The sequence below is a fragment of the Macrobrachium nipponense genome, chromosome 7 (genome assembly GCF_015104395.2).
Source record: "Macrobrachium nipponense isolate FS-2020 chromosome 7, ASM1510439v2, whole genome shotgun sequence".
In the NCBI taxonomy this organism is placed as follows: Eukaryota; Metazoa; Arthropoda; class Malacostraca; order Decapoda; family Palaemonidae; genus Macrobrachium; species Macrobrachium nipponense.
In genome coordinates, this window is record NC_061109.1 from 11,614,767 (window position 1) to 11,640,299 (window position 25,533).

Consider the following 25,533-nt stretch of genomic DNA (forward strand, 5'->3'; position numbering starts at 1 on the left):
GGCTACTCCCCTGATATCATGTGCTTTTGGGTGGGAATGACTCAGGGTTGGCTTGTTTAATGAAGTAAAGTATTTGCTGTCTAATGCCTTTAACTGATAAAGTACCACCTTTTTTCTCTCTAAAGAGAGCACCTGAGGATCTAGAAGAAGTACGAGATAGAAAGGCTCTAAGAGTTGATTACTGGGCAGAGAGAAGGATCCTGTGGAAGTGGGATAACCTTCCAAGGAGCCCACCTTGCAAGAGGATCTTTTTCATTTTTTGGCTAAAAAGCTACGATCCGGAGCAAGTAGAACTTCTCCTGATGGGAGGAATTCCACATGACCCGCAATCCCTGGATAGAGCCGACAGTTCTGAAATTCTAGCTCCTGAGCTAGGCTTAATAAGAATAAGTCTTCCTCAGGAGCATTATTGAATGTACAAGATGAGTTGTCAGTATCTGAAGCTAGTTTGAGGACATCATTTAAGAAACCATGAAACTGTAGTAGGCCTCTGAGAAGGTCCTAAGTCTAGCACAGCTTTAGGGATAGATGTGAAATAAGATTCAGTCAAATCTATCTGAAACCTACTTGAAAGATTTTCTTCAAAGCCGATTTGTGAGTGGTAATCGTGCTAGCTGCTAAACCTTTTTCAAACAAGGATCTGAAAAAGGATATAGCCAAATTAACTGTCATGGTTGTAGTGTTCGATTCTCTCAAGAAAGATGCTAATTTTTTAACAGCTGAGTCATATTGTCCTAATGGTTGACTCTCTCTTATCTGATTCTAGGAAGAGAATATTCTGTGGATCAATGTCAGCATCTTTATTAGCCGCAAACTTCATGAAGTCCATAAAGTTAGGGTCTGGAGAGTTCTTGAGGAAGCGAACACAGTCCTCATTTGTACTGATTGTGACAGTTTGGGATTGGGGATCCGTTGAGGTCGGAGACCCAATTCCAAAAGAAGAGGATACCAGTTGCTCTTGGGCCAGTCCGGTGCAATCAGAGCTACTATCCCTTTGAAAGACCTTAGTTTGTCTAGGACTTTCAAGAGAAGATTCACTGGAGGAAAAATATAAATCCTCCTCCACTGATTCCAATCTAACGACAGGGCGTCCGTGGCATAAGCCAGAGGGTCCAGGTTGGGGGCCACATAGCAAGGGAGCTTGTGGGTTCGCTTGTGAGGCGAAGAGATCCACTTGGAGACCTGGGACTCTCCGGCTTACCCACTGGAATGACCCGACGTCCAGAGACCACTCTGATTCCAGAGGAACTGACCGGGACAGGGCGTCTGCTATCACATTTCTTACTCCTGCCAGGTGAGTGGCAGACAGATGCCATTTGTGTTTGTTTTGCTAATGCAAAGATGGCTATCATGACATGGTTCACATGCTTGGATTTGGACCCTCCTCTGTTGATGCAATGAACTACCACTGCACTGTCCAAAACTAGCCTTAGATGAGACTTCTTCGGGGGAAGCAGTCTCTTCAGAGTAAGAAATACTGCCATTGCTTCCAACACGTTTATGTGGAGCTGGCGAAATTGAACTGACCAAGTCCCCTGAACCTGTTTGAACTGAGAGTATCCCCCCCACCCACCCGGACAGGGATGCATCCGTGTGAATGGTTAACACTGGGAGGGGATATTGAAGGGGTACCTTCTTGGCTAAGTTCTTTACTTTTGACCAAGGCCGTAGTTGGTTGCGGAGGATCTGTGGAATTACTGACAACTTGTCTCGATATTTGGAGTTTGCTCTTGACCGCCAAATTCGATTTATATCTTTCAGCCTTGCTTTCAGAAGGATATCTGTTACCGAAGCAAACTGAAGAGACCCTAGGATTCTCTCCTGGTTTCTTCTTGACGTTTGTCTGCATTTGAGGAATTGCCTGACAGATTTTGCTATTTCCTTCCGTTTGACCACTGGAATTGATAGATTGTGGGAAGACAAATCCCATTGGATTCCTAGCCACTGAAAACGAGATTCCGGAGTAAGTCTGGATTTCGTTTTGTTTATCTGGAACCCCAGATGTTCCAGAAAGTGAACTACCTTTTTGGTGGCTTTGAGACATTCCTCGACGGTTGGTGCCCAGATCAACCAATCGTCGAGGTATGCCGCTACCATGATTCCCTGAGCTCTCAATTGTTGTACAACCACTTCTGCTATCTTTGTGAATACCCTGGGGGCTACATTCAGACCGAAGGGCATCACTTTGAATGAGAATGTCTGATTTCCTAGCCTGAATCCTAGGATAATGGCGGAAGTGCCTGGCTATAGGGATATGATAGTATGCGTCTGTAAGATCGATGGAGCATGTGACGGCTCCACGCGGAAGTAGGGTCCTTACTTGTGAGAGGGTAAGCATCTTGAACTTGTCGCAGCGAATGAAAGAGTTTAGAAACTTTGACAAGTCTAAGATTACCCTTCTTTTGTTGAGCCTTTCTTTCTTTGGCACGCTGAATAAGCGCCCTTGAAATTTTAGATGTTTGACTCTCGCAATAGCTCCTTTCTGAAGGAGTTCTTCCGCGTAATCTATCAATTCCTTTGACGGTACCTGATGAAATGATTTGATTGGAGGGGGATCTTTGATCCAACTCCAGCCTAATCCTTTGGACACTAATGCTCTGTGCCCAATTGCTGAACCCCCACCTGTGGCGGAAAGAGGAACAGCCTCCCTCTACCTGGGGAGCCTCATTGCTGATGGGCGGGTTGGCCACCACGCCCTCCTCTGAACTGTCTACTCCTCGTGCCCCTTCCTGCGCCACGCTGACGAAAGTAACCTCTCCCCTACCCTACTCGGTTGAGAGTAGCCTTGAGCCTCATAAGCAGGGTTAAAAGGCCGGCGAGATAGCGTAGGAAGTGGGATGGTTGAGATTGCTGGGGCACCACGGAGGAAAGGTTGGTTCTGTTTAGAGGTGGAAGGTTGTCCCTGTTGGGTAACTGGGACTGCCTGCACAAATTGCTGCTGATGTTGGAGTTTTTTATAAGGCTGGAACCATCTTACCAGCCTTCTTTGGGGGTTTCTTGCCAGCAGTGGGAACGGATTCCTGTTTCCTCTTAGAGGAAATACCCCACCTAGCTCTAAGGCTCTGGTTGAGTCTAGCAGCTTCATGGTGGACCTCGTTCACCTGCGGACTCTGGGAAGAGATCCGCTCCCCACATGCTTGCAGCCAAGAGTCTATTAGGCTCATGCCTGATTGTGCACTCTTGTAGGACATGCTTCCGGCAGTTCCTCCTAGCCTGGAAGAAGTCAAAAGCGTCCGACAGAACCGTCTGAAACTGAGATTTCGCCAGAATCTTGAACAGCGGTTCCGTAGCGTAGGAAGAGCAGCCATTTCTGTAACGATGAGAGAATTGAGGGACCTGCCCAAACCTAGTTCGCGCATCGAACTCTGCCTGGATTAGGTGGAATCCGGCAGCCTAGGTAATTTTTCTCACCGAACTGGTCCATGGCGCAGTCCGGCTTGAGTTTACCCAGCGTGAATGTAGCTGGCAGGTTTTCCCACAAACTCTCCGAAGGCGGGGAAGAGTGGAGAAGTAGACTCCAACTCCCTCAACTGTGGAATGGGCTCATCCTTGAGGACTGCCTGAAGAGACTTCTCCACCAATTTCGTGGCGAACGGAAGAGAGACCTCCTCTTCCGTCGCGAAAATAGTGAAGGGACTCTTGTAGGCCTGGAGTTTAGTGTTAGTACACTCCCAGTCCTCAAGGCAGTGAACCCCATTCCCGCTGGGCGTGATCTCTACTGTAAAGAACTGACTCCTTCGAGATTTTGTCTTCTCTATGAGAGCCGTTGGCGTCAGCCTAGCATACCCGATGAAAGGCTGCGTCAGAACCCGGAGGGTAGAACTCGAAGTCCTCAATCCTTCGAGTACCAAACTCCGGGATAGAAATCATTCCGTCTTAAATGGAGCGTAGGCAGCTACTCTCCATGGGGTTCTCCATAGAGAAAGCTGGCAAGGAGTCCATAAGGTGGAAGTTGAAGAATCCCCGTGCTAGATGCAGGGGAGACTGGGGGAGGAGCCTGAGCTAGCCCAGCCACTCGGTCCTCATAGAAAAATACGAGCACAAGAAAATGGCGACTTGTCGCTGGTGCTAAAAATTAAGGATGTACGCTAGGGGCGCTGCTGTCCCGTGGCGTCCTCTAGTAGTAGTAGTAGAGGCTGCATCGCCCGTTGGTATCAGCTCTCTCTTGGGGGGATTCTGATAGGGAAGTTCTAATTGGTGTTTGTCTCGTGGTAGTGTTTCCACACTCGCCCCTATATCATACCGACACTTCTTTTAAGAGTGAGCGAGTCAGTTTTACTGACATTTTCTTAATTTTGTTTTTCTCTGGTAATTTTAGGCTAATTTTACCTAGAAAGAATGATGTTAAGGATACTTTCATAGGCCGACACGAGCTGAGCAGAAAAAATTCTTCATCTCGGTAAAAGAGAGAGAGAGAGAGAGAGAAGAGAGAGAGAGAGAGAGAGAGAGAGAGAGAGAGAGAGAGAGAGAGAGAGTGTGTGTTTATCTCTCTCTGTTCTCTCAAAAATACTTATAACGCTTCTTGTGTGGCACAGAGAGAGAGAGAGAGAGAGAGAGAGAGAGAGAGAGAGAGAGAGAGAGAGAGAGAGTTAACCTTAATTAAAAGTGACATGGATAGATAGTACGTATTGTATTTCTTTAAAAATACTATCACATGGAATTTGTAATTACAGTTATTATTATTTATTAATTATTATTATTTATTATTATTATTATTTATTATTTTATTATTTATTATTATTATTATTATTATTATTATTATTATTTTATTTGAAAGTAAAAAACAAATAGTACAAGTACATAAAAAATCTCGAGTCTCAGTAAATGAGAGAGAGAGAGAGAGAGATAGAGGGGGGAAAATGTCAGGACCACGTGATTGCAACACTGCAGCTCTTCCCCCAAATTTTCCCCCCCTCCTGGCTGTCACACCCCAAATTTTCCCCCTCCTGGCTGTCACAGAACTTGATATATCTGACAGTTTTAGTACCTGAATCTTGAGAAAAGGTTACTGGAAGTTACTTGAAGAAGACTGGGATTTCCTTCATTCTTCCATAATTTTTTAAATATAAGCTAAAATCTTACTATTCACTATGGTATTTTCTTTAATGAATTGATATTATTGCTGTATAAAATAATATTAATATTTGAAAATAAAGTAAATCATTTATTTTTTTGATCATACTAAAAAACATACATCTTTGTAGTAGAGAGAGAGAGAGGGAGAGAGAGAGAGAGAGAGGAGAGAGAGAGAGAGAGAGAGAGAATTATAGTGATTATTTTCATTGGAAAATACAAAGAGAGAGAGAGAGAGAGAGAGAGAGAGAGAGAGAGAGAGAGAGAGAGAGAGAGAGAGAGAGAGAAACTGCTAAACTATAAAGGATTCTTATCTTATCATAGTATGTGTTTTTTAAAAGCGTCGTAAACTCGGAGCGTCGGAAGCGTCAGCGTCGTAACCTCGGAACAAGCGTCATAACCCAGGGCGGATTTTTCAATGAATATTTAAGAAAAAGCGTCGTAACCTCGGAACGTCGTAAGCCGGACCCGTCGTAACCCGGGGACCGCCTGTATTTGAATATGATTTTTGGGTTCTGTTTTTTAAAGGGAAATTCAGCATAAATTTTTTCAGTACTATGATTTAATTCAGGTTTATATAAGAGTATTAATGAATTTATGATCAAAATCTACAATCAGATACATTTATTATATTTTTCTTACTAATAATAAATCTTCTGTAATAACTCATTCAAATCAACATATATTGTTTTTGTTATGGCTCCTTACTCTAATAGTTATGCTGATGGTAAAAAAATTTCATCGTAAATACAAATTTTATTAGTAATTGAGGTCACTGAACTATTGTTGATGCTATACTAGTTAAGCTCATGTGGATAAGCTGTAATTTTACAATGTAGGAATTTTTTACCTTTAGTCTACTCTTGCGATTACTGACAATATCTAGAATATGTATTAATAATTGATGTAAAGGCATGTCTTAAAGCATTCTAACTCATATATGTTGTGATAGCCATTGTTATCAGAATTTTTATTATTACATAGTTTAATAATTTTTAAGTGTAGTAAAGGGAACCAGTTTGCCCTACAACTTGTATACCACATGAGAAACATTTAATTAGATAAACAATTCCGCTTCTCTTACATATAGATACATTATTATTATCTCTAACTTCAGCATGTGAGTTACCTGGACATGCTGTACATCATTTATCTTTTTCAATATGTAGATGAATATGAATTGAGTAGGGTGAAAAGAATTCATAAAAGTTGAGGTAACAGACTACTAACAATGAAAATGAGGATAAGGATTACAGTAGTACATGCATACATATAAGGAAAGCAACTGAAGTAAGTAAAGAAACTAAAGTAAGTATATAAAATATAAAATTAGTAGCAACTAAAGTAAGGAAAGAAACTAAAGTAAGTATATAAAATATAAAATTAGTAGGAATAACTGGAGTTATTAACGATTAACATTAAAAGAATTCACCAGAATTTAAAAGATTAAACTAGCATATATACAATGGCAAGCCAGTGCCTCAGTGGCGTGGTCGGTATGGTGTTGGCGTACCACCTTGGTGGCCGGGAGTTTGATTCTTGGGCAATCCATTGAAGGGTGAGAGATGTTTATTTCTGGTGATAGAAGTTCACCCTTGACATGGTTTGGAAGTCGTGTAAAGCCGTTGGTCCCGTTGCTGAATAACCACTGGCTCCATGCAATGTAAAAATACCATACAAACAAACAAACAAACAATGGCAAGCCAACGTTAGTCAGTGCTAGGTAAGTTACTAGTATTTACATAAGAAATAATAGTAAAAGAAGATATAGAGTATCATTAAAGAATATCAAGAAATATTAAATAAAGCCTTGAAAGAAAAGGATATATGTAAATACGTCATAATAGGACAGCTAGTTTCTTTGTTGTGTTAAGCACATCAAATTTAAATAAATGCAGATACATACTAATGTATGTTGAGAAGGAGATGAGTGAAATTATAGGGTAAAATAAGTACATACTATGTAGAAAGAAGATAGCTAAATGAAAAATTAAGTATGTACAGTAAATAATTTTATGAGGGTAAACTTATGAATAACATAAAAATGATGAAATCACTAATAGAAACAATCACCCATGAGCACTAAAACATATAATCCACAGAGGGTGCGTGTACATAAATATATCACGTTTATAGACGTGTGGATGCAGGTAACACATATAAATATATAGTAATACCAGCACTTTTTCTGTTTGAGAAAAAACTGTGGTGTCTGGAAGTTTTTGAAGACCATGAATGAGAGCTTGACATGTGATGATTTTGTCTTGAATTTAACCGTTTTTCATGTGACAATACGTAGTATTTTATTTATTTAGCATTAGTTTCAGACTTTTTAGTAATATTGGATGGTTTTGTAACACCCATAAGTTGTTGTATCTTAGTTGAAGTAGCATCTAATTGATGTAGGTGTTTAAAAGTGATTTTGTAAACCACCAACAGTGTAACTTGATTGATGAAAATATAATAATTCCAGGAGGAGAGAAGTGCTTGTGGTAAAGCCAAGTTGTTACTTGCAAGATATTCTGAAGAGTCGGCTACTTTGGAAGTAAATGTGATCAAACAATATTATCGTGATGCCTGCGAAATATTTAGACAGTGGGAAGATGGCCATTTTCACCTAGGCATGTATTATGACCGCATATTAAGCTCTTTAGATGTGAAGGAAAAGCCAGTGGACTGGATTAATCACATTGTGTTAAGGTTAGTTATTTACAATAAGCTAACTAATTTTTAGTCTGGTTTTTCATGTATTGTTCCTTGCAGATTATTTGTGTGTGCAAAGTAAAATTTAACAGTAGAATTGCCTTTTCAAGCCATGAATGGAACACTTGAAAGAATATTAGGATAGTAATTGACAGTCCTGAATATCCCAAAGTCAAGATGGCACGAAATATTGCTCTATAAAAATGATACCGACGGTTATCTGATATGTATTATTAAAAAGACTTCATTCAACCATTTGGCTTCTCTTAGACTTTTTCAGTGTTCCCCATTTTTCTATTTTGTTCTTCATAGAGATTAGAAATATATTCACTGCTAGGCAATGGAAAGAAGTCTACTTTGGGGAAAAATAAAGATAGAAAATGTTTGATTGCATACTATAAAACTGGATGATTGTAGGTATGGATTGAAGTTGGGCAGTTTTGCAACATAACCAAAGTTATAGGCAGTCCCTGGTTATCAGTAGCCTGATGATAAGCGAAAATCACTGATAACCTAAAATCGGTGGTTTATGGCACTCATGGCTCTGATAACTGGTTAATGGCGCCTCTATTAGGTATGTATCCATGCCATAACTCTCTTATTGACACCAATAACCAGAAATCAGTACATTATGGTGCCGAAAATCACTAGACAAGTTCCATAAAACCTGATCGCTGATAACCGAGTTCACCAATAACTGGTGACTGCCTATATTTTCATCTGAAATGTATGTGCAACTATATAGCATTTCAAGACCATTATTCATGTATATTAATTTCTAATGCTTTTTATGTCTTACAGTTTGTGGTTGACATATGAAAAAATCTAGAAATTGAATGCTGTTTTTTCACTAACTAGTATAGCTTTTCTAGTTAGTAAAATTTGCAAATGAGAATTGCATTACTTATTAAAGCAATGGAAATGGCACTGATATGAATTATGGAATTTTGACCATTGTCTATTACAAGATTTCAGGTAGTGTCAAAAACAAACTTTGCTCATGATAAACTAGAGGCGGGGTGAGGGGGGGTGATTGATGGGGGATTAAATGGTGACAGCAGGCATGGAATGAAATTGAACATGGGTTAGCTTTGGACTTGAGAATAGATTGTACACTTAAAGATAAATTCTATTGCCTTTATACAAGAAAAACTATTTTACAGTTATGGATAAATACAGGCTTAATTACTGAAAAGTAATGAGATATACGTAATGGAAAAAAGTAAACAAATGACTTGTCAATTCGTGAAGATGGTGAGAGACTAGCTCTCCTGATTGTTTATTTAAGCCACCACCTTGGTGTTGTCGGACATTATGACCACAGAATGACCTGGTACCTGATCTTATATCTTGAAACTCCAGAAAGGCAAAAAGACCACTTTTAGTTCCAGGACACTGATGAGGAGATGTTTTCCTTCAGAGCTTCAAATCCCTGAAGTCGGATCATCTTCCATATAAACCCCCACCCTTTGGTCAAGGCATCTGAGAAGAAAAGGATCTGTGGAAGAGGAGCATGAAGACACATCCCTATTGTCAGGTTCCTGTTGTCCAGCCACTGTGCCAAATCCTGTTACAGGAGGGACTCGGAAGAATGGAGAAGCGGAGATGAAGTCTGCCTTGAGAGATGAATTTTTCTAAAGATGACAGGTGACCTAGAATGACTTGTCACTGATGTGCAGGCGGTTTGTTTTGATAAGAAGGACCTCACAGCCGTCTTGAACTTCTCTATTCTCAGATCTGAGGGAAAGACTCAAAGTGACTGTGTCTATTAACATCCCCAGGTAAAGAGCCCTTTGCCTGAGGACAAGGTTCGATGTCTCCAGATTTCTCACAACCCCCAGGTTGAACAAAATTAAAGAACACAGTCCTTGCCCAGGGATCAACTTCACCCATGAACTGGTCAGGACCAGCCAGTTTTCAAGGTATCTGAGGATGCGAATCCCTTGAGAATGAGTCCAAGTCGAACCAGAGTGAACACCCTTGTGAACACCTGAGGTGTAGTTGAGAGGCCGAAGTATAGAACACCCTTGTGAACACCTGAGGGGTGGTTGAGAGGCTGAAGCATAGGATTTTGAAGTGCTAAACTGATTCTCCCAGAATGAATCAAAGGAACTTGCAAGATGACTGGTGAACTTGTATCTAGAAGTAGGCATCCTTCAGTTCAGTTCTATTGTCAACATAAAGTCGTTCTGTCTGATGACTCCTAGAACCATACGGAGACTTTCCATTTGGATGGAAATGAGTCATCCTGATGGGGTTGAAAGGTTTATTAATGGGCTCCCGGCGCCCAATGCCTTCTCTACCCAGAAAACTCAATAGTAGAAACCTATGCAAGGATCCTTCATTACTTCCACAGCTCTCCTCTCCATCATTTCTTTTACTTCGTTCTAGAGAGCCAGATCCTTCGATGAGCCTGGAAAATATGTCCCCTGATGAAGAGGATGGAAATTGAAAGGGCGTAGGTATCCCACCCAAAGAACATTTACCACCAAATCTTCCAATCCAAACTGCTGCCACGTCATCCAACGGCTCACCAGGCACCCCCCACCAAAGGCAGCAGATGGGGATGGGCGCTATCTCTAGTATTTCCTACTTCTAGCTCTGCCTCTGCTTCCCCTTCCACCCTTAGGAGGCTGCAGCTGTTAAAGGGGCATTGCTGAGAAGCAGGTTTATTGGTCTTAGAAGATGGATGTTTATCCCTACAAAGACTCGTAGTAGTTTGTGACTTACTTCGTGAAGCTGGCTGTCTAGGTACGTTGGGACGAGCTGAACCTGAGGATTTAGATACTGCCTCTAAAACCAGACGATCATTGTTGTCAGCTCTTCTGTTAATTGCCACTTGAACCTTGCCTTTCGGAAAAAGAGAAGACGAGTCTAGTAAAGTCCTGTTCCTTAAAGATAACATTGCCTCAGGGCTGATGTATCTAGATTACCTAGAAAGCACAGTGTCTCCTCTTCAGAAACCAGTTTGCCCACATATTCACCATTATGTGGCTCAGAAAAGAAATGGTTTTGCCTGCAAACTGTAGTAGGTGAAAGAAGGACAAATGCTCTTAGAATCCTTCAAAAGGGTCATCACAGAAATCTTGCCCATTGCCATAGACCATAAATCTAGCCAAGGCATTTGTAAGGCTATGGAAGCTAAAGCTTCCAATGACACTGCCCCTTGGAAGGTAAAAGAAGTGCTGCCCCCTTAAATTGATCCAAGGAAAGGTTGGTCCCAACCAAACAAAGTCCAAATCCAATTGTCTCGGTTGCAAACGGCTTTCAGGGTAGCATAAAAACGCCTGTGCTTATGAAGAGGAGGAAGAAGTAACTTGAGAGATTGCCTAGAACATGGAGAATTGTCCTTTCCACAGACAAGAGCATTTACCTGTTCTAAGGAAAAATTAGTGAGATTGGTGAAAGGTAATCCTACCGATGTCTTTGCTTCTTTCTTTGGACCTAGGAACTTCTCCAGAACCAAAGACCTGTCTGAAGGGGTGGTTGTACAACGTTTCGCCCGTATTCACAGGGGATGCGTAGCAGATCCCCCCCACATAGTAGCTAGAACCTGCGAATAGTTGAAACCCCTATAAAAACACTGAAAACTGCCTATTTTGTTAGGTAAAACTCCCGAAAACCCCACTAAAAATGTTTACACCTTTTTTTTTTTTATAGTTTTATCACAAAAAGTGCATTTTATGATAAAATAAAAAAAACAGAAATTTGTGGATATTTCTCATAGAAAAATATAGCAAATATGTGAATTTCATGCGAATAATGGGGGTATATGTTCCAGAGAGAAATCTGAGAATATGTGAGTCTGTGAATCCAGAGTCCGCAAATACAGTGTCAAAAAATGCAATGGAAATATTGACAGCAAAAAATGCATGTAAACATTTTGGTTGCGCTGGTCAGGCTACTGGTTGGTGGGGTTTTCTTATTTGGTTGACAGTTCGAAACACCCTCAGAAGTGACTTAAAGCCCAGACAGACTCAGTGCCTGCTCGGCTATGGATGAGAGTAGGTGTATGTCAAACCGTTCCATCGCCCCTCCTGTCCCTACTTTTTTTATCTATTTTTGAAGTGCTGTAGCAGTGATACCAACAGCTAATATGGGGTGAAAGAAGCTTACTGATGAAGAAAAAACTCATGCCTTGACACTCCTTGAGTAGGGAGTGTCAGTAATTCGTGTGGCACGAGATATTGGCATTTCAAGACAAGCCATTTATGTCCCGAAGAAGGCTTCTGTAGGACTCCAGCCAGGAGAGGTACCGAAGAGGAAACCTGGTCTGGGGGGGTCAGGAAGACTTCCCCACGTACAGACAAGCTCTTGAAACGTGATGTTATGAATGATCCATCAATTACAGCTGCTGCCTTAAAGAAAAAGTTGCCTGCTCTGCTGAAAAATGTTGCTCTTTGTACAATCCAACACTGCCTTCAGAAGAACCTTGGCCTTCCCTGCCTGTATGCTGCTAAGAAACCCATGTTGAAAGATGATAGGAAGCAGAAATGCAAAGCTTTTTGCAAGAAATATCAGGCCTGGACAAGTGGGCAGTGGAGAGGGGTCATGTTTTCTGACGAATCGACCTTCAGACTCGGTCCTAAGTTGTTTGTCGCCCCAAGACTGTGTTGTGGTACCACCCAAAATTCACTGTGAAAACTGTTAAACAGTGTCATGGTGTGGGGAGTATTTAGTGGTCCAGATGGTCGTGATGAACTACATTTCATGCCTAAAGATGAAACTTTGAACAAATTTATACAAGTTTTTGCATTTTTTTGTTTTATTGTTGTAAACCCAAGAAATCCAATATTCTATTACCTTTTCCACTGTTTGTCAACATTTCCTTTGCGGCCACTGTATAAGTGGTAGAGGAATTCCTGTTAAGAAACTTGCAAGCAAACTTTCCATGATAGGACTTGGTACTGTAATGTTTTTGAAAGCACCAAGACAAACTTTCAATATATTTTTTAACAGAACAAGTAGGTGTGTTCCTGTCTGGCCTGCATCCTTAAAGGATTACTGCAACTACTTATTTGACATTGTAGAAGGTATAACACTTGAAAATATTAATTGTGATGAGACTAATCTAACCGAACCCTTTAAAAAAATCAGTCTGTCTCTATAGGGGAGCACACATGTATCTGGATCCCCAAAACTCCTCAGAAAACCATTCACTTCATGCATGTCTGCTTAAAGGATAACATGTGTTAAATTTTCCAAATTCATACTGCCTGTTGTTTCATTTCATTTATTTATTTATTTTTTACCATGTAATTTTGAAGCTCTTGTTGTTCTGAAGATCTTACATAATTTAGGAGCAAAGACTTAGGTAACAAGGGCTTTCCAAAAAGGTTACCATAATTCACACAGGAATTAATGTGTGGTTCAGCTTGCTCTTTTATTATTAGATCATTTTAGTATTCAAGTCCCAAGGGGTTTAGACCAGTCATAGATCTTTGTGCTCTGAATTGGTAACTCTTAACTTTTTTCAGGATAGGATTTTTGGTATGAAGGATGCATATTTTTAGATTTTGATTCACCCAAAAAGTGGGCATACCCAAGATATGTGTTAAGAAATGGTCTCCCAGTTCAGGGCCCTCTACTTTCAACCAATGGCCCTATGGGCACACAGTGGTGATACACCTTTGTCAGTTTTGTGATGGTTGGCTAATTATTGCATCACCAGCACACTTGCTATGTATCCATCTAGAGGAGTTATTTTTACTTTGTGATGACCTAGGTATTGTCATTAACTGGAAAAAAACAGTACTAGTTTCTTTAAAGAGGACCACTTATTTAGAAGTGGTGATAGAAAGAGACCATAATTCAACAACCAATGAAAAAACCATAATTCAACAACCAATGAAAAGAGACCATAATTCAACAACCAATGACAGACTGAGAGAGATTGAAGTGGTATTTGCAAGATTTTCTCCAGCATCAAGTGCCTCCAGCCAAGGCTTGATACTGCCTCATCAGTTATTTTATGTAGGAGGAATCAGTACCCAACAGCAGATTCAGGATTTGATCATTTAGTTTCAACTGAATCATAGACAGAGTCCAGGTTTCAAACTGCCCCTTGCCAGTCCTGATCAAAGAGGAAATCCAAAAGGATCAAAGAAACCTGATTGCATTCTACTAGTTGCTCCAACTTTAGATCTTTTACTGTTTTTGTAAACTTAAAAGCAGAAATATGGAGCACTTCATGATTGCTATGTCTCAGAACTTGGTTGGAGAAGGAGGCAAGATCAGAGAACCTATTTGGTCATGCAATTAGGGATCTCAGCTAGGCAGAAAAATGTGTCTAATTATTTATTAATTTATTTAAGAAAGATTGGACGTTATGGTAAATGCTTTCAGCAAGAAAAATAAGTTCCTTCCATTTGAATGTTCACCCCATTTCGATGCTGGCTGGGGGCCAGTGGCCTCAACATTAATGCTGTGCAATTTCTGATCCATTTACATGGAAGAAACACCTGGAACAGTCTCATACCAACTGTGCTAGACAAAGTAAGAACTTCCAAATCCTCTTCATGGCCCTGATTGCTCCATATTGGCCTAAAAAATAATGGCTTTCAGATCTTGTGTCCCTCAGAGTAAACTCACCAAAGTTTCTACTTACAAAGAAGAATCTACTCGTACAATTACAATTCAGAGATTTCATCAAAATGTAGAAATTCTGAAATTTGATGTGGATTTTATCCAGCGAGACTGTTCTTAAAGGTGTTTTGGCAACAGCAGCTGAAGCGATCAGAAGGCCACACAAGTCCATCATCTTCAGACTTTAAGATTCTAAATGGGAATCTGACTGGGAATGGTGTAACAGAAGCGGTCTTGGTCTAAGCAAAGCCCTTATTAATATTACAGGTTTTCACTCTCTTATCTGGAATGCTTGGGGTCAGCTGTTTCAATTTTTATTTTTTTTTTTTTGGTATTTGGAACTGAATTTTGCTCCTCAAATATACAATCACAGTTTGTTTTCCAACAAAAACTTTCTTTAAAACTAAAAAATAGACAGCTTCAAAAAGAACTGTAATTTACGTATACTCGTGTATCATCCAATCTTGTGTATCTTGCAAATCTTTAGATTTTTTTCTCAGTACATGATTGATAATGTATAGTGTATCTAATTTAGCTTTAACTAATAATTTGGCTTAGAAGCAAAAGTTCAGTAGGATAAATGCAAGCCTTTATACATTCAGCCATGCCTACTAGACTTATGGCTTGCTTAAGAATTCATTACTCTTTTTCATAATTAACAACCACTTACTACTGTTGCTTGAAGAATCCTGGCAAAAACAAGAGGTATTGACATAAACTACCGAATCTAGAAACAGCTGTTGACTGATGTTAGTTCAAATAAATAATACACATTTATTGAGTGTCATCACAGTTGTTTACAAGTTAAAATTTGTTAGCTTTCAATACTTAGTGATTTCCATAAATAAAAATGAAATGGATTTTTATTCATCCTTCACAGAGTGGAGCTGTTAAGAAAGTGCACCACTAAATTTAAGGTTATAGTTGTGGTTGAATAATGAACAATATGCAAGCTGCAAAACATTATGGAAAAGGCTAAAGCTACATCTGAAACTGGGGAAATCACACCTTTACGTCATTTACTTTACCTCGTTTATAAATAAAGTTGCATTTATAATTTACAAAAATAGAATCTTCTATTTAGGTTTCATTTAGCAACTAATGGCAGCGATTATGTGTGTTAAACACAATCAGCTGATGATTTTGAGAGAGTGAATGTTACCAGAATGCAAATGGTTCATGATCACTATTTTATATTTTAAAATATAATAATAATATTACAGTGATACATGAAATATGATTGGATACAGTAAGTAAGGACTTTTAGGAAAATGATCATTATTCTAAGCACAACTGTCTGTGTAAAAACTGAACTAGGGCTGGTAGTCTCTCTCTCTCTCTCTCTCTCTCGCTCTCTCTCTCTCTCTTCTCTCCTCTCTCTCTACCTCGTCTCTCATCTCTCTCTCTCTCTCTCTCTCTCTCTCTCTCTCTCTCTCTCTCTACACACACACACACACACACACACAGTTTCAGAAAGTCACATGAATTTTCTCACTAAGTGGGATTATAAATGTTGTTACATTTTGTAATACTTTATAATGACACTCTACCCTTCTCAAAAATGTTGGAATTAGAGCTTTTGGGTTTTTAGAATTATGGATAAAAGATTGTAAACCTGTATAGCATATTGCATGATATCACTGTCAACAGTTAAATGATAACACTGAGTTTCTTGACCATTGATGGATAGAAATTTCTTGCTCACAATTTGAGAAAGAGGCTCCCTCCAGGTTTTCAAAGATTCCTGAATGGGTATCTTCTTTGGCTCTTATTAACCTTGGCCACAGCTGACAGGGTAAGTGTACTTCATACTTGTGCAAGTAACTCACTAATGATGGGGCCTCAGTTAGACTGCCTGTTTCACTAGCTTTTTTTAGCTAAACCAAAAACAAAGCTGTTTATAGGGTGCCTCCAGTTATAATTCCATTTTGTTCTGACCAGTGTAAACAAAAAGTTGATATGCTCCTCAGTTCTGTCAGGGAAGATGATCCCCTAACCTTTATAGAGCCACAAATGAAGTAAATGGTTTCCAAAGTGGTTTTGGGGGACCTGGTGATGCGTATACTAACCCATTGGGAATAAAGGAGCTATGATTTTCCTTTTGTATTGCGGGTTTTGAGCATACGCAATTGACATACATACAGCTGGTTGTTGACTACAACCTACGTGAGTTAGGACTGATCGACTTTACGACCACCCACAACTAAAACGACTGGGAGCAACTTGAGCAAGAAAGAATAGTGTCCAGCTGAACATATGACAGTTTTTCCCCAGCTCCCGCCTCTCCACACTCGCACCTCACTTTTCAAGCTGGTAATGACTATTATCATGCATTGGCAACAAGTATATAACTCGAGTAAACTTATGCCATCAAACACAATCGTAGATAAAATTGAGAGAGAATCATTTTAATCAAAACTTCAGGACGTGCAAGAACACATTTTACTGTTGTTTTCACGCCGATAAAAGATAAGTAACGTAACTAACAGTAAAGCTCATACTATGAGTAAATCGAGTGAAAATACAGAGTGGAATTACATAATATTTTTACAAAATAAACATGCCCACAACACAATCTGTTAATGAAAAAATAATTTAGTTCACGAGACTTATTAAATTCATATTTTGACTTCAAAACACGCATGTAATGAATTACCTTGTCTCATATAAGTAAAGTAGTATCTAGATATTTTATGCTAACTAGAAGCAAGGCAATTCGCTCTGAATTGAGTTAAATACGGCGAAATAAAACTTAAGCACGGAGAACTGATTTCCAAACCAAAACATTGACTGCTTTGGTAGTATTTTATGATACACTAATATGAGATACATACAATATTATGGGATATAGTAATGTACTATAACTTTTTAAAAGATTCACAGAAAAGATGCATATTCATTGCATTTTTATTTCATAAATATATGTAGCCATCAGCAGCCTGGCATTGCTCAATATTGGTCCGAATCTGATTCCCGTTTCATGTCCAATGTTTTTTTTCTACTGATATATCATATTCAGAATGCACTGAATCTCCAAAATTGGCTTATGTTAATAAATTACTAAATTATACCTTATAAATTATACTATATAGATTATACAGTATACTGTAGGCTAGGCTACTGTATTTGTATATACTATACAATATATGTACCATGATAGCATCATCATCGTATATGCGAGGCTAACTTGTTAAATGTTATTCAATTTCTCTTTGTACTGAATTATCATAAGCCAGTGCGCATTGAACCTAGAGAATTAGCTGAAATTAATTATTACTATGCTATATATGTATAAAGTATGCTGTGTAGTGTAGGCTAGGCTACCCTATATGTAACGATGGTACTGATTACCCTAGTGTAGGCTAGGCTAGTTTAATATTCTTACGGTAAATTAACATGGGCTTACTTACATCCAAATTGATTTACTATTGGTTGGTCTTAACCAATTGTGGTCATAAGTCGACAAGTACGTGTATGGGGAAGATCAATTTGAAAGTAATGGGTTTGTATAGGATAAATTGGCCTTGTTTTATAAATAAAATTTAATTTTTGTTGAATTTTTATCGAAAAGTAATATCCTGAGATTTTTTTAAGATTAATTTTATTTGTAACATGATAGTATTTATAATATTATAGAATCCATGTTATTTGCCAAATGATTCCTGAAAAAAGAATTTATTCAGATCACGCAAAGTAGTACCTTTTTATTTTGGTCAGTTTTATGATAACTTTTGTCTTTTTTTAGCTTTGGAAAGTCCCTCCAGTTTGGTTGCCGTCATATTTACCAGTCTATGCCTAGAATGTTAGCATTATGGCTAGAATTTGGCACCCGTGTATGTGAACTGGAAAGTAAAGAAGAAAAGTCAAGAAGTACACGTAAAAACTCAATGCTTGAAACTTACCGTGAAAAACTTGCATCACTGAATGGGGCAGTAGGTAAGTTATTCGTGTAGTTTAGTATTGTTAGTTAATTATGTATTGTATGATGCATAATTTTTAATATTTATAAATCTATACTTTTGTTATATTGTGATAAACATTTGATTTTGTTGTATTCGGTAAGACTGTTTTCACACTCAAGCCTTTTGGACACTGGAGTATGAGGTTTTTAATATTCTTCTAAATAGGCAGTATTTTCCAATAAAATCAATGCCTTACTAAGTACTAGACTGTTAGATGAAAAATCCATAAGAAATATTATTTGAAATTTTTATGTTCATTGAATTTATTTTTAAAATTTTCTGAGTGATTTAGAATACTGAAATTTAGACAAAGCCTTAATTCTTTCTTGTCAAATTCCTAGGTGGTACTTTTGGTTCAGGTGTCAACTTGTGCATTGTTCACTGGAATCCTTTTTATTTAGAGCATGGTCTTGGTTTTGCTTGACATTTTGTATGAAACACTAGAGTCAAACAAAAACCATTTATTATTGTTATAAATCTGATTTACATTGCTTTCCAGGTGCTCTGGTGGATCGTCTTCCTCATTATCTCTTCTTGACAGCCTTACCCCAACTAATCTCTCGAATTTGTCACTCAAATGCTGAAGTCTTTGTGCAGCTGTGTAAGATCATAGCATGTGTGCTCTGCAGCTATCCACAGCAAGCTATGTGGCATATGATTGCAGTTTCTAAGGTTAGTCTGCATTTAAAAAAGTCAGATTCTTTGAGTCCAATCATATTAGAGGAAGCTTTTTTTTTTTTTTTTTTTTTTTTTTTTTTTTTTTTTGTTTTTTTTTTTTTTTTTTTTTTTTTTTTTTTTTTTTTTTTTTTTCTTCTTCTTCTTCTTCTTCTTCTCTTCTTCTTCTTCTTCTTCTTCTTCTTCTTCTTCTTCTTCAGGGAGTCCCCGGTTCTTCGGGGGTTCTGTTCCCGATGGTGTGACAATAGTAAATGATAATTGCTGATAACCGAAAATCGGCGATAATAGGCGTCAGTTGCCCGGTATGAAATGGGCCTAAGAGCTGGCAAAATAAACTTGACTGATTACCTAGCTCTGTCCAAGATTTTTGTCAATATTTGGCGCTAGACAAATGCCCTAAAATGTATATGCTTTTGAAAATTCAATGTCTTATCAAAAGTTACATGCAAGATAATAAAAGAGACACTGACTTTAAAAACTGTAACATTTAAATGTAAATCAGGATGCAAAGGCAAAAGTGTTCTGGAATGACTATCTATCACAGTAATTTTAATTTTAGAAGAGTTAAATTTCATGCCCCAAAAGCCTACTCCACTCATGAATATGTGCCAAATCTCTATTTAAGGATTCTGAGACCTCAGACCTATGGTGCACAGAAGGAGCAACAGCTTGAATAGGTGTGTCATTTTCATAGGCAATCAGTGTGTTCTTCAGCCCTTATTACATGTCATTAGTATAGATAATACTAGATAGTAAAGGTGCAAGAACACTGCCTTGAGTAGCACCTGAAATGACACTAGTATTAAAGCTTACTACAGTGGGCCCCCTTATTCGCGTTCTCTGGATTAGCAGACTCACGCATTCGCGGATTTCCCTCTGGACCATAGCTACCTTTATTTGTAGGAAATTTGCTTTTTCACAGTATTTTTCTATGAGAAATATCCACAAATTCCTGTTTTTTTTTAAATCAATTTCATAAAATGCACTTTCTGTGATAAAACTATTAAAAAACTAGGCATTCACAGATTTCTCTCTGGACCATATCTACCCATTATTTGCAGGGAATTCGCCTATTTGCAGTATTTTCCTATGAGATATATCCACAAATTCCTGGTTTTTTTTATCAATTTCATCATAAAATGCACTTTCTGTGATAAAACTATTAAAAAAACTGGGTATAAACATTTTTAGTGGGGTGTTCTTGAGTTTTAACTAACTAAATAGACCATTTTCAGCATTTTTATAGGGGTTCCAACTATTCGCAGATTCTAACTATTTGCGGGAGTGTCTGGTACACATCCCCCGTGAATAGGGGAACCACTGTACGATACTCGGCATCAACACATACCCTTTGTATTAAAGATTCTCTTAAAGTATTAATAAAAGATTTAAGAAATTACAAGTGGCTCTCTATTCTGATTATAATTACAGTTATTATCCAACACAAATCATGTTGTATCCATAAATTTAGATAAAACTTGTTACACCTAATTTTATATCAGTTAGGAGTTGGTTTCTAATTAGATGGATATGGTAGCTGAAGATCACGAATTAGTTTTATTTTTTCAAAGAATGTGTTCAACAGCAGTAAGGAAATAGTTTTTTTTATGGAAACATTGAGAATATTTTACGTAAGTGTCCAATTGATTCCATCATATGACAATACTACACACTCAGCCTTTCATATTGGCATGTATCCTCTGATCAGCATACTGGCCAAAGAGGCTAGAGCAATAAGTAAAACAGGCGCTTGCTGTTTTGTGAAATACTTTAGCTTTCTGGTAACTACTGCTCATTAACCAGCTGTTTGATACTCCCTTTGCTTAGACTAACAATAACGACATAGCTAAAGCAATAGGTTTATACGTATTGGTAAAAAAGAAGGTTTATATTATTACATGGTGGAAAAAATAATATTGAAACCAATTTTTTAAGAAGTTTAAGTACTTTCCAGTATAATATTTTTGTACTTTGCCCTAATAAGATGTTGAACTATATTTGAATAATGGTCACCTACTGATTATTCACATGAAGGGTTTTGTGTTGAATGGACTTTGATGATTAATCTAGATTAACAGTGAATAATAAGTGAAACTGTAACTCTTGATGCCCTTTTTGAGTGAGCATCCATTTTTTTTAAAAGAGTTATACAGTAGTACTTCTGTATTTTCATCAAGGCAGTCCCCAGTTATCGGCAGGAGTTCCATTCCTGAGGGGATGCCAATAAGCGAAAACCGCCACTAACTGAAAGTTGGCGATTTATGGCACTATAATGGCACTTATAATGCAAATAACTTGGTTATTGGCACCATAAGCACCATTATGGCACCTCTGTTAGGTATGTTATGGCACCATGAGGCACCTTATAGCGCTGATAACCGGAACTTTGCCTGTTGTGGTGCCATAAATAGCAGATTTTATGGCGAGATGAGCGCCATAAAACCGGATCGCCGATAACCAGGGACTGCCTGTATTGCTATTGGCTTAATTTTTTAGTGTGCCATGACCCCTGTTACCCATTGTATCTTCATCAATCTATTCCCACCCAGATATTAGCTTATAAGTGAATCAAATTAGTTAAAACAAATGTCACCTGACTGTTTTGTTTTTATGTTATTTTGTAAGTCATGGCAAAAAGTAAATGCCAGGTGGTCACTATCAGAAAATTTATTTTGTTCCATGCCAGTAATTTTTGAAGATACAGTTGTTTATTATATAATGCCCATGGCTTCACTTGACTGAATTGAGTTAAGAATATTTTTAATGTAGATTATCTATTTTTATTTCCATAGTCAGTGATAAAATGTGTATTACATGCAATTCTTTGGGCTGCATCTTCAAAGAGGAAAGGTGGTTGTTCAGATATCTAGTATGTAGCCCAACTGTTCAAGCATAGTTATATGGTAAATGTTTACGAATTTAAATGTTGGAAAATTCTCCCTTTGATATCTGTTCTTAACTTCAGTCTTACAAGTTAGTCATAAGTTTGTTACATCATTTGAGTTCACTAGGCTTTGTTTTGTTTTCCAGTCATCCTATCAAATAAGAGTCAAGAGATGCCTGGAGATCTTTGAGACTGCAAAAAGGAAAAATTCAAGCTTGCACAAATTCATTGCAGATTGTACAAAGTTAGCGGACAAGTTTCTAGAACTTTCAAACAAGCCAGTGGAGAAGGTTTGTCTGTCTTAATTTTAAGCATGTATTCTTTTGTTATTCTTTAGGATAAATGAACCATATCGCTGATTATTGAATGAGCTATCTCACTTTCTTTTGATTACTGTAGATGTAGAAATAGTTATATTTACTTTCCACTACATCCCGTAGTGGATACCACCTACATTTTTTATTACACAGGTCATTTTTTACAATATGAATATTTTGCAGCATCCCTTTACCCACTTCTGCATTGCCTTTCTTCTTGTACATATCTTAACCTCAAGAACAAATATTTTGCTCACATTATAACTTTCCCCAGAATATCTTTCTTGCTAAGTTTTTGCTTCTCCCTTAAAAGCTAATACAGTATCTCTCCATTTTTCTCCTCTTCAATATGATTGATATCTTGCAGTAATTTTTGTATCTCCCTTAAGAACAGATCTTTTGTTAAGTCTTGTAAGAATCAGAGGTGTGATTGGAAATTCATGTTGAATGAATTTAGAATAATGATGCTGATAACTATAATGACAGTAGTACAGTGTTTTGGTAGATATGATAAACTAATTAGAGAATGATATAGTATTTTGATTACTTGTGTACATGAATGCAAAATGGGTATACAAAGGCAAACTTCAATAATCATAAAACAGCTGTTTCCCAAATTGTTTGCTTATGTCATACTTGATGTTGTGTATGTCAGTTCTTTGGTAAATGGTTGTTAATTATAAGAGATTTTATGAGTTGTTACATAAGCCACAAATTTGGTAATCTTGTTTGAAAGCCTAGCCTAGTACAATCTACCAAAAATGAAATTAATTTAGAAAGTAAACATTATTTTTATTTTCTTTTATTTAACAAGAGGATGGCATTACTGAGGAATAGAGGTTAGGCTAATGTTATCTGAGCTCTAAAGAATGCAACACATGATAAATGAGATGTATATATATATATATATATATATATATATATTATATATATATATATATATATATATATATATAAATATATATATATATATATATATATATACATACATATATATATATATATATATATATATATATATATATATATATATATATATATATATATACTGTATATATATACATATATATGTACTATATAATTTGTTTGACTCGTTTTGTCCTATGATGAAAACTGTGTTTGTGTAAAACACCGTGTTTCCACCTTTATTACCAGTGGGACAAAACATTGCATCAGTTACTTTAATGTTTTAGAAAAAGGTATGTGGCAGCATGCACTAATCAGCAGGTGGTATATGGCAACTGTTGGCCAGGAAGTGCAGCCACATAATATACCATGATGACAGACTAACCGTTTCTGTCACTTGGTTACCGGTTGCCCTAGAGCAAGAGCCTGTTCGTGCACAAGGCTAGCATAATATAAAACAAATGAATGATTTACTTGCTAATGGATACTATGTGGGCAATGTGTATCCTGGTAACCAAGCTCAATTAAGTACATTAAATTTAAAGGAGATTAAAATCATAATTTTTCTTTTGTATGTGTTTTTTCAAGAATTGTGGTAGTCATTTTCTCCTGTAACTCTCCATAATGAGGTAAAACAGAAAAACCAAAAACAATCTATTTCCATATACATATTGTTAACATCAGTAATGGGTGGTAGATAATATTGATAGTGAGCAAGGGGTTGAAACAAAATTAAAAACATTCATATATAGGAAGCAACAGTTACCGGCATTTCGGTTTTACGGCGCTTGTTCAATACATTTATAATTGGGTTTTACACTCCATAGGATTTATAGCACTGTTGTCTGGTTGTTGGTGGCGTAGCCTGAGTGCCGAGACCGCCTCACAAAATACAGACATAACGAATATGCATCTTTTCCTTGGCTCTTTTAAAAAGTTATCCTTTACTTCGCTATTCAATAATACAGTATGCAGTCTTATATTACTATTGTATTAAGGGATTTTGACGAAGGAAAAATCTATTTCTGGGCAAGGGTCTGTGTCGCCCAGTGAAATATATCCCTTCAGTTCATATTTCTAGGTAAATGATACTAACATTACCAGAGAAAAATAAAAGAGGGGGATGTCAGAGTATCCTGACTCGCTCACCCTAAATAAAAAGAGGGTGTCGGTATGGTACTGGGGCAAGTGAGACCACTACCACGGACCTCTTGTCATTAGAATTCTCCTCCAACAAAATCCCCCTCCCCGAGAGAGCTGGTACACAGGCCGCGCCAGCAACTACTACTACTCACCCACCCACGCCGACAACAGCGCCTCTCGTGGCCATCCTTGACGTTAGATGACCAAGCTTGGGCGCAAGGGTGGGAGATAATCAGGGGGGGATTTCACTGGGCGACACTGACCCTTGCCCAGAAATAGATTTTTCCTTCGTCAAAATCCCTTTTCTGGGCCCAGTCCGTGTCACTTTGTGAAATAGTACCAGAGAATTAGCACAAGCTTGGAAAAAAGAAACAGTAGAAGGTCTCAAGAAAACACCAAAGTAAAACAAAATAATTATAATCTAGTTTTGAAATTATTTACAAAGTTATCATACTAAATCTTCAACTAATATAAAGTAACATGTGTTAGCCTTAATTATATAGAAGGACTTAAAATTACACTTAAGGCTAACTTATGATAACTTAAAACTAGAAAACATTAATTATTAGTATATACAAGTAAGTCTCCCTAGCATAAAAATGAGGGGGATCAGCACAAAATAGCCTATTTTGGCTAATTATTTACAGGTGTGAGTGACCCTAGCATAAAAATAAGGGACACATCACGATACTTAGCTTTTTAGGCAGCTAAGCTCAAACAGGATTGAGCTTGACGGTAGGATCAAAGGAAATTGTTAGTGAGGCAGGTAGAAAGGAGATCTGGATCTTCGACTACAACTACTAGACAGTGTCAGGGGAAACTGTGTTTCCCGCTGCCACTGCCGGAAATTTAAGAGATTCCAAGGATTTCAGGTAGTGACGTTTGAAAACTGTCAGCGATTTCCAGCCAGTGTACTATTTTAAATCATCAAAATTCATGTGCTGGAAGTAATTAATTGAGATGGCTACTGCCCTGATGTCATGGGCTTTAGGGAATGAATCAGGATTAGCTTGTTTAATAAAATATAGAATTTGTTGCCTGATCCCTTTTAAGGAAATAGTGCCACCTTTTTCCCTTATAAAAAGGGGACCTGAGGACCTAGAGGATGTCCTGGACAGATAGGCTCGTAAGGTCATCACTGGACATAGAGATGGGTCTTGAGGAAGAGGGAGGGTCTTCCAAGGGGCCCACATCAACTGTGATCTGGAGATAATAGAACTTCTCCTGAAGGGAGAAATTCAACATGGCCAGAGTCTCTGGAAAGAGCCAACAGTTCAGATATCCT

General features: G+C 37.8%; 1 protein-coding gene across 1 annotated transcript in view; it reads left to right on the top strand.

The window, feature by feature from the left end:
- The window catches only part of LOC135217537 (serine/threonine-protein kinase atr-like), a 796,062-nt gene that overhangs the window by 741,158 nt on the left and 29,371 nt on the right, over positions 1–25,533 (top strand). Inside the window, 4 exon segments of the mRNA XM_064253504.1 lie at positions 7,547–7,773; positions 18,107–18,297; positions 18,823–18,995; positions 22,029–22,172. Of these exon segments, the coding sequence (XP_064109574.1) occupies positions 7,547–7,773; positions 18,107–18,297; positions 18,823–18,995; positions 22,029–22,172 (735 nt within the window).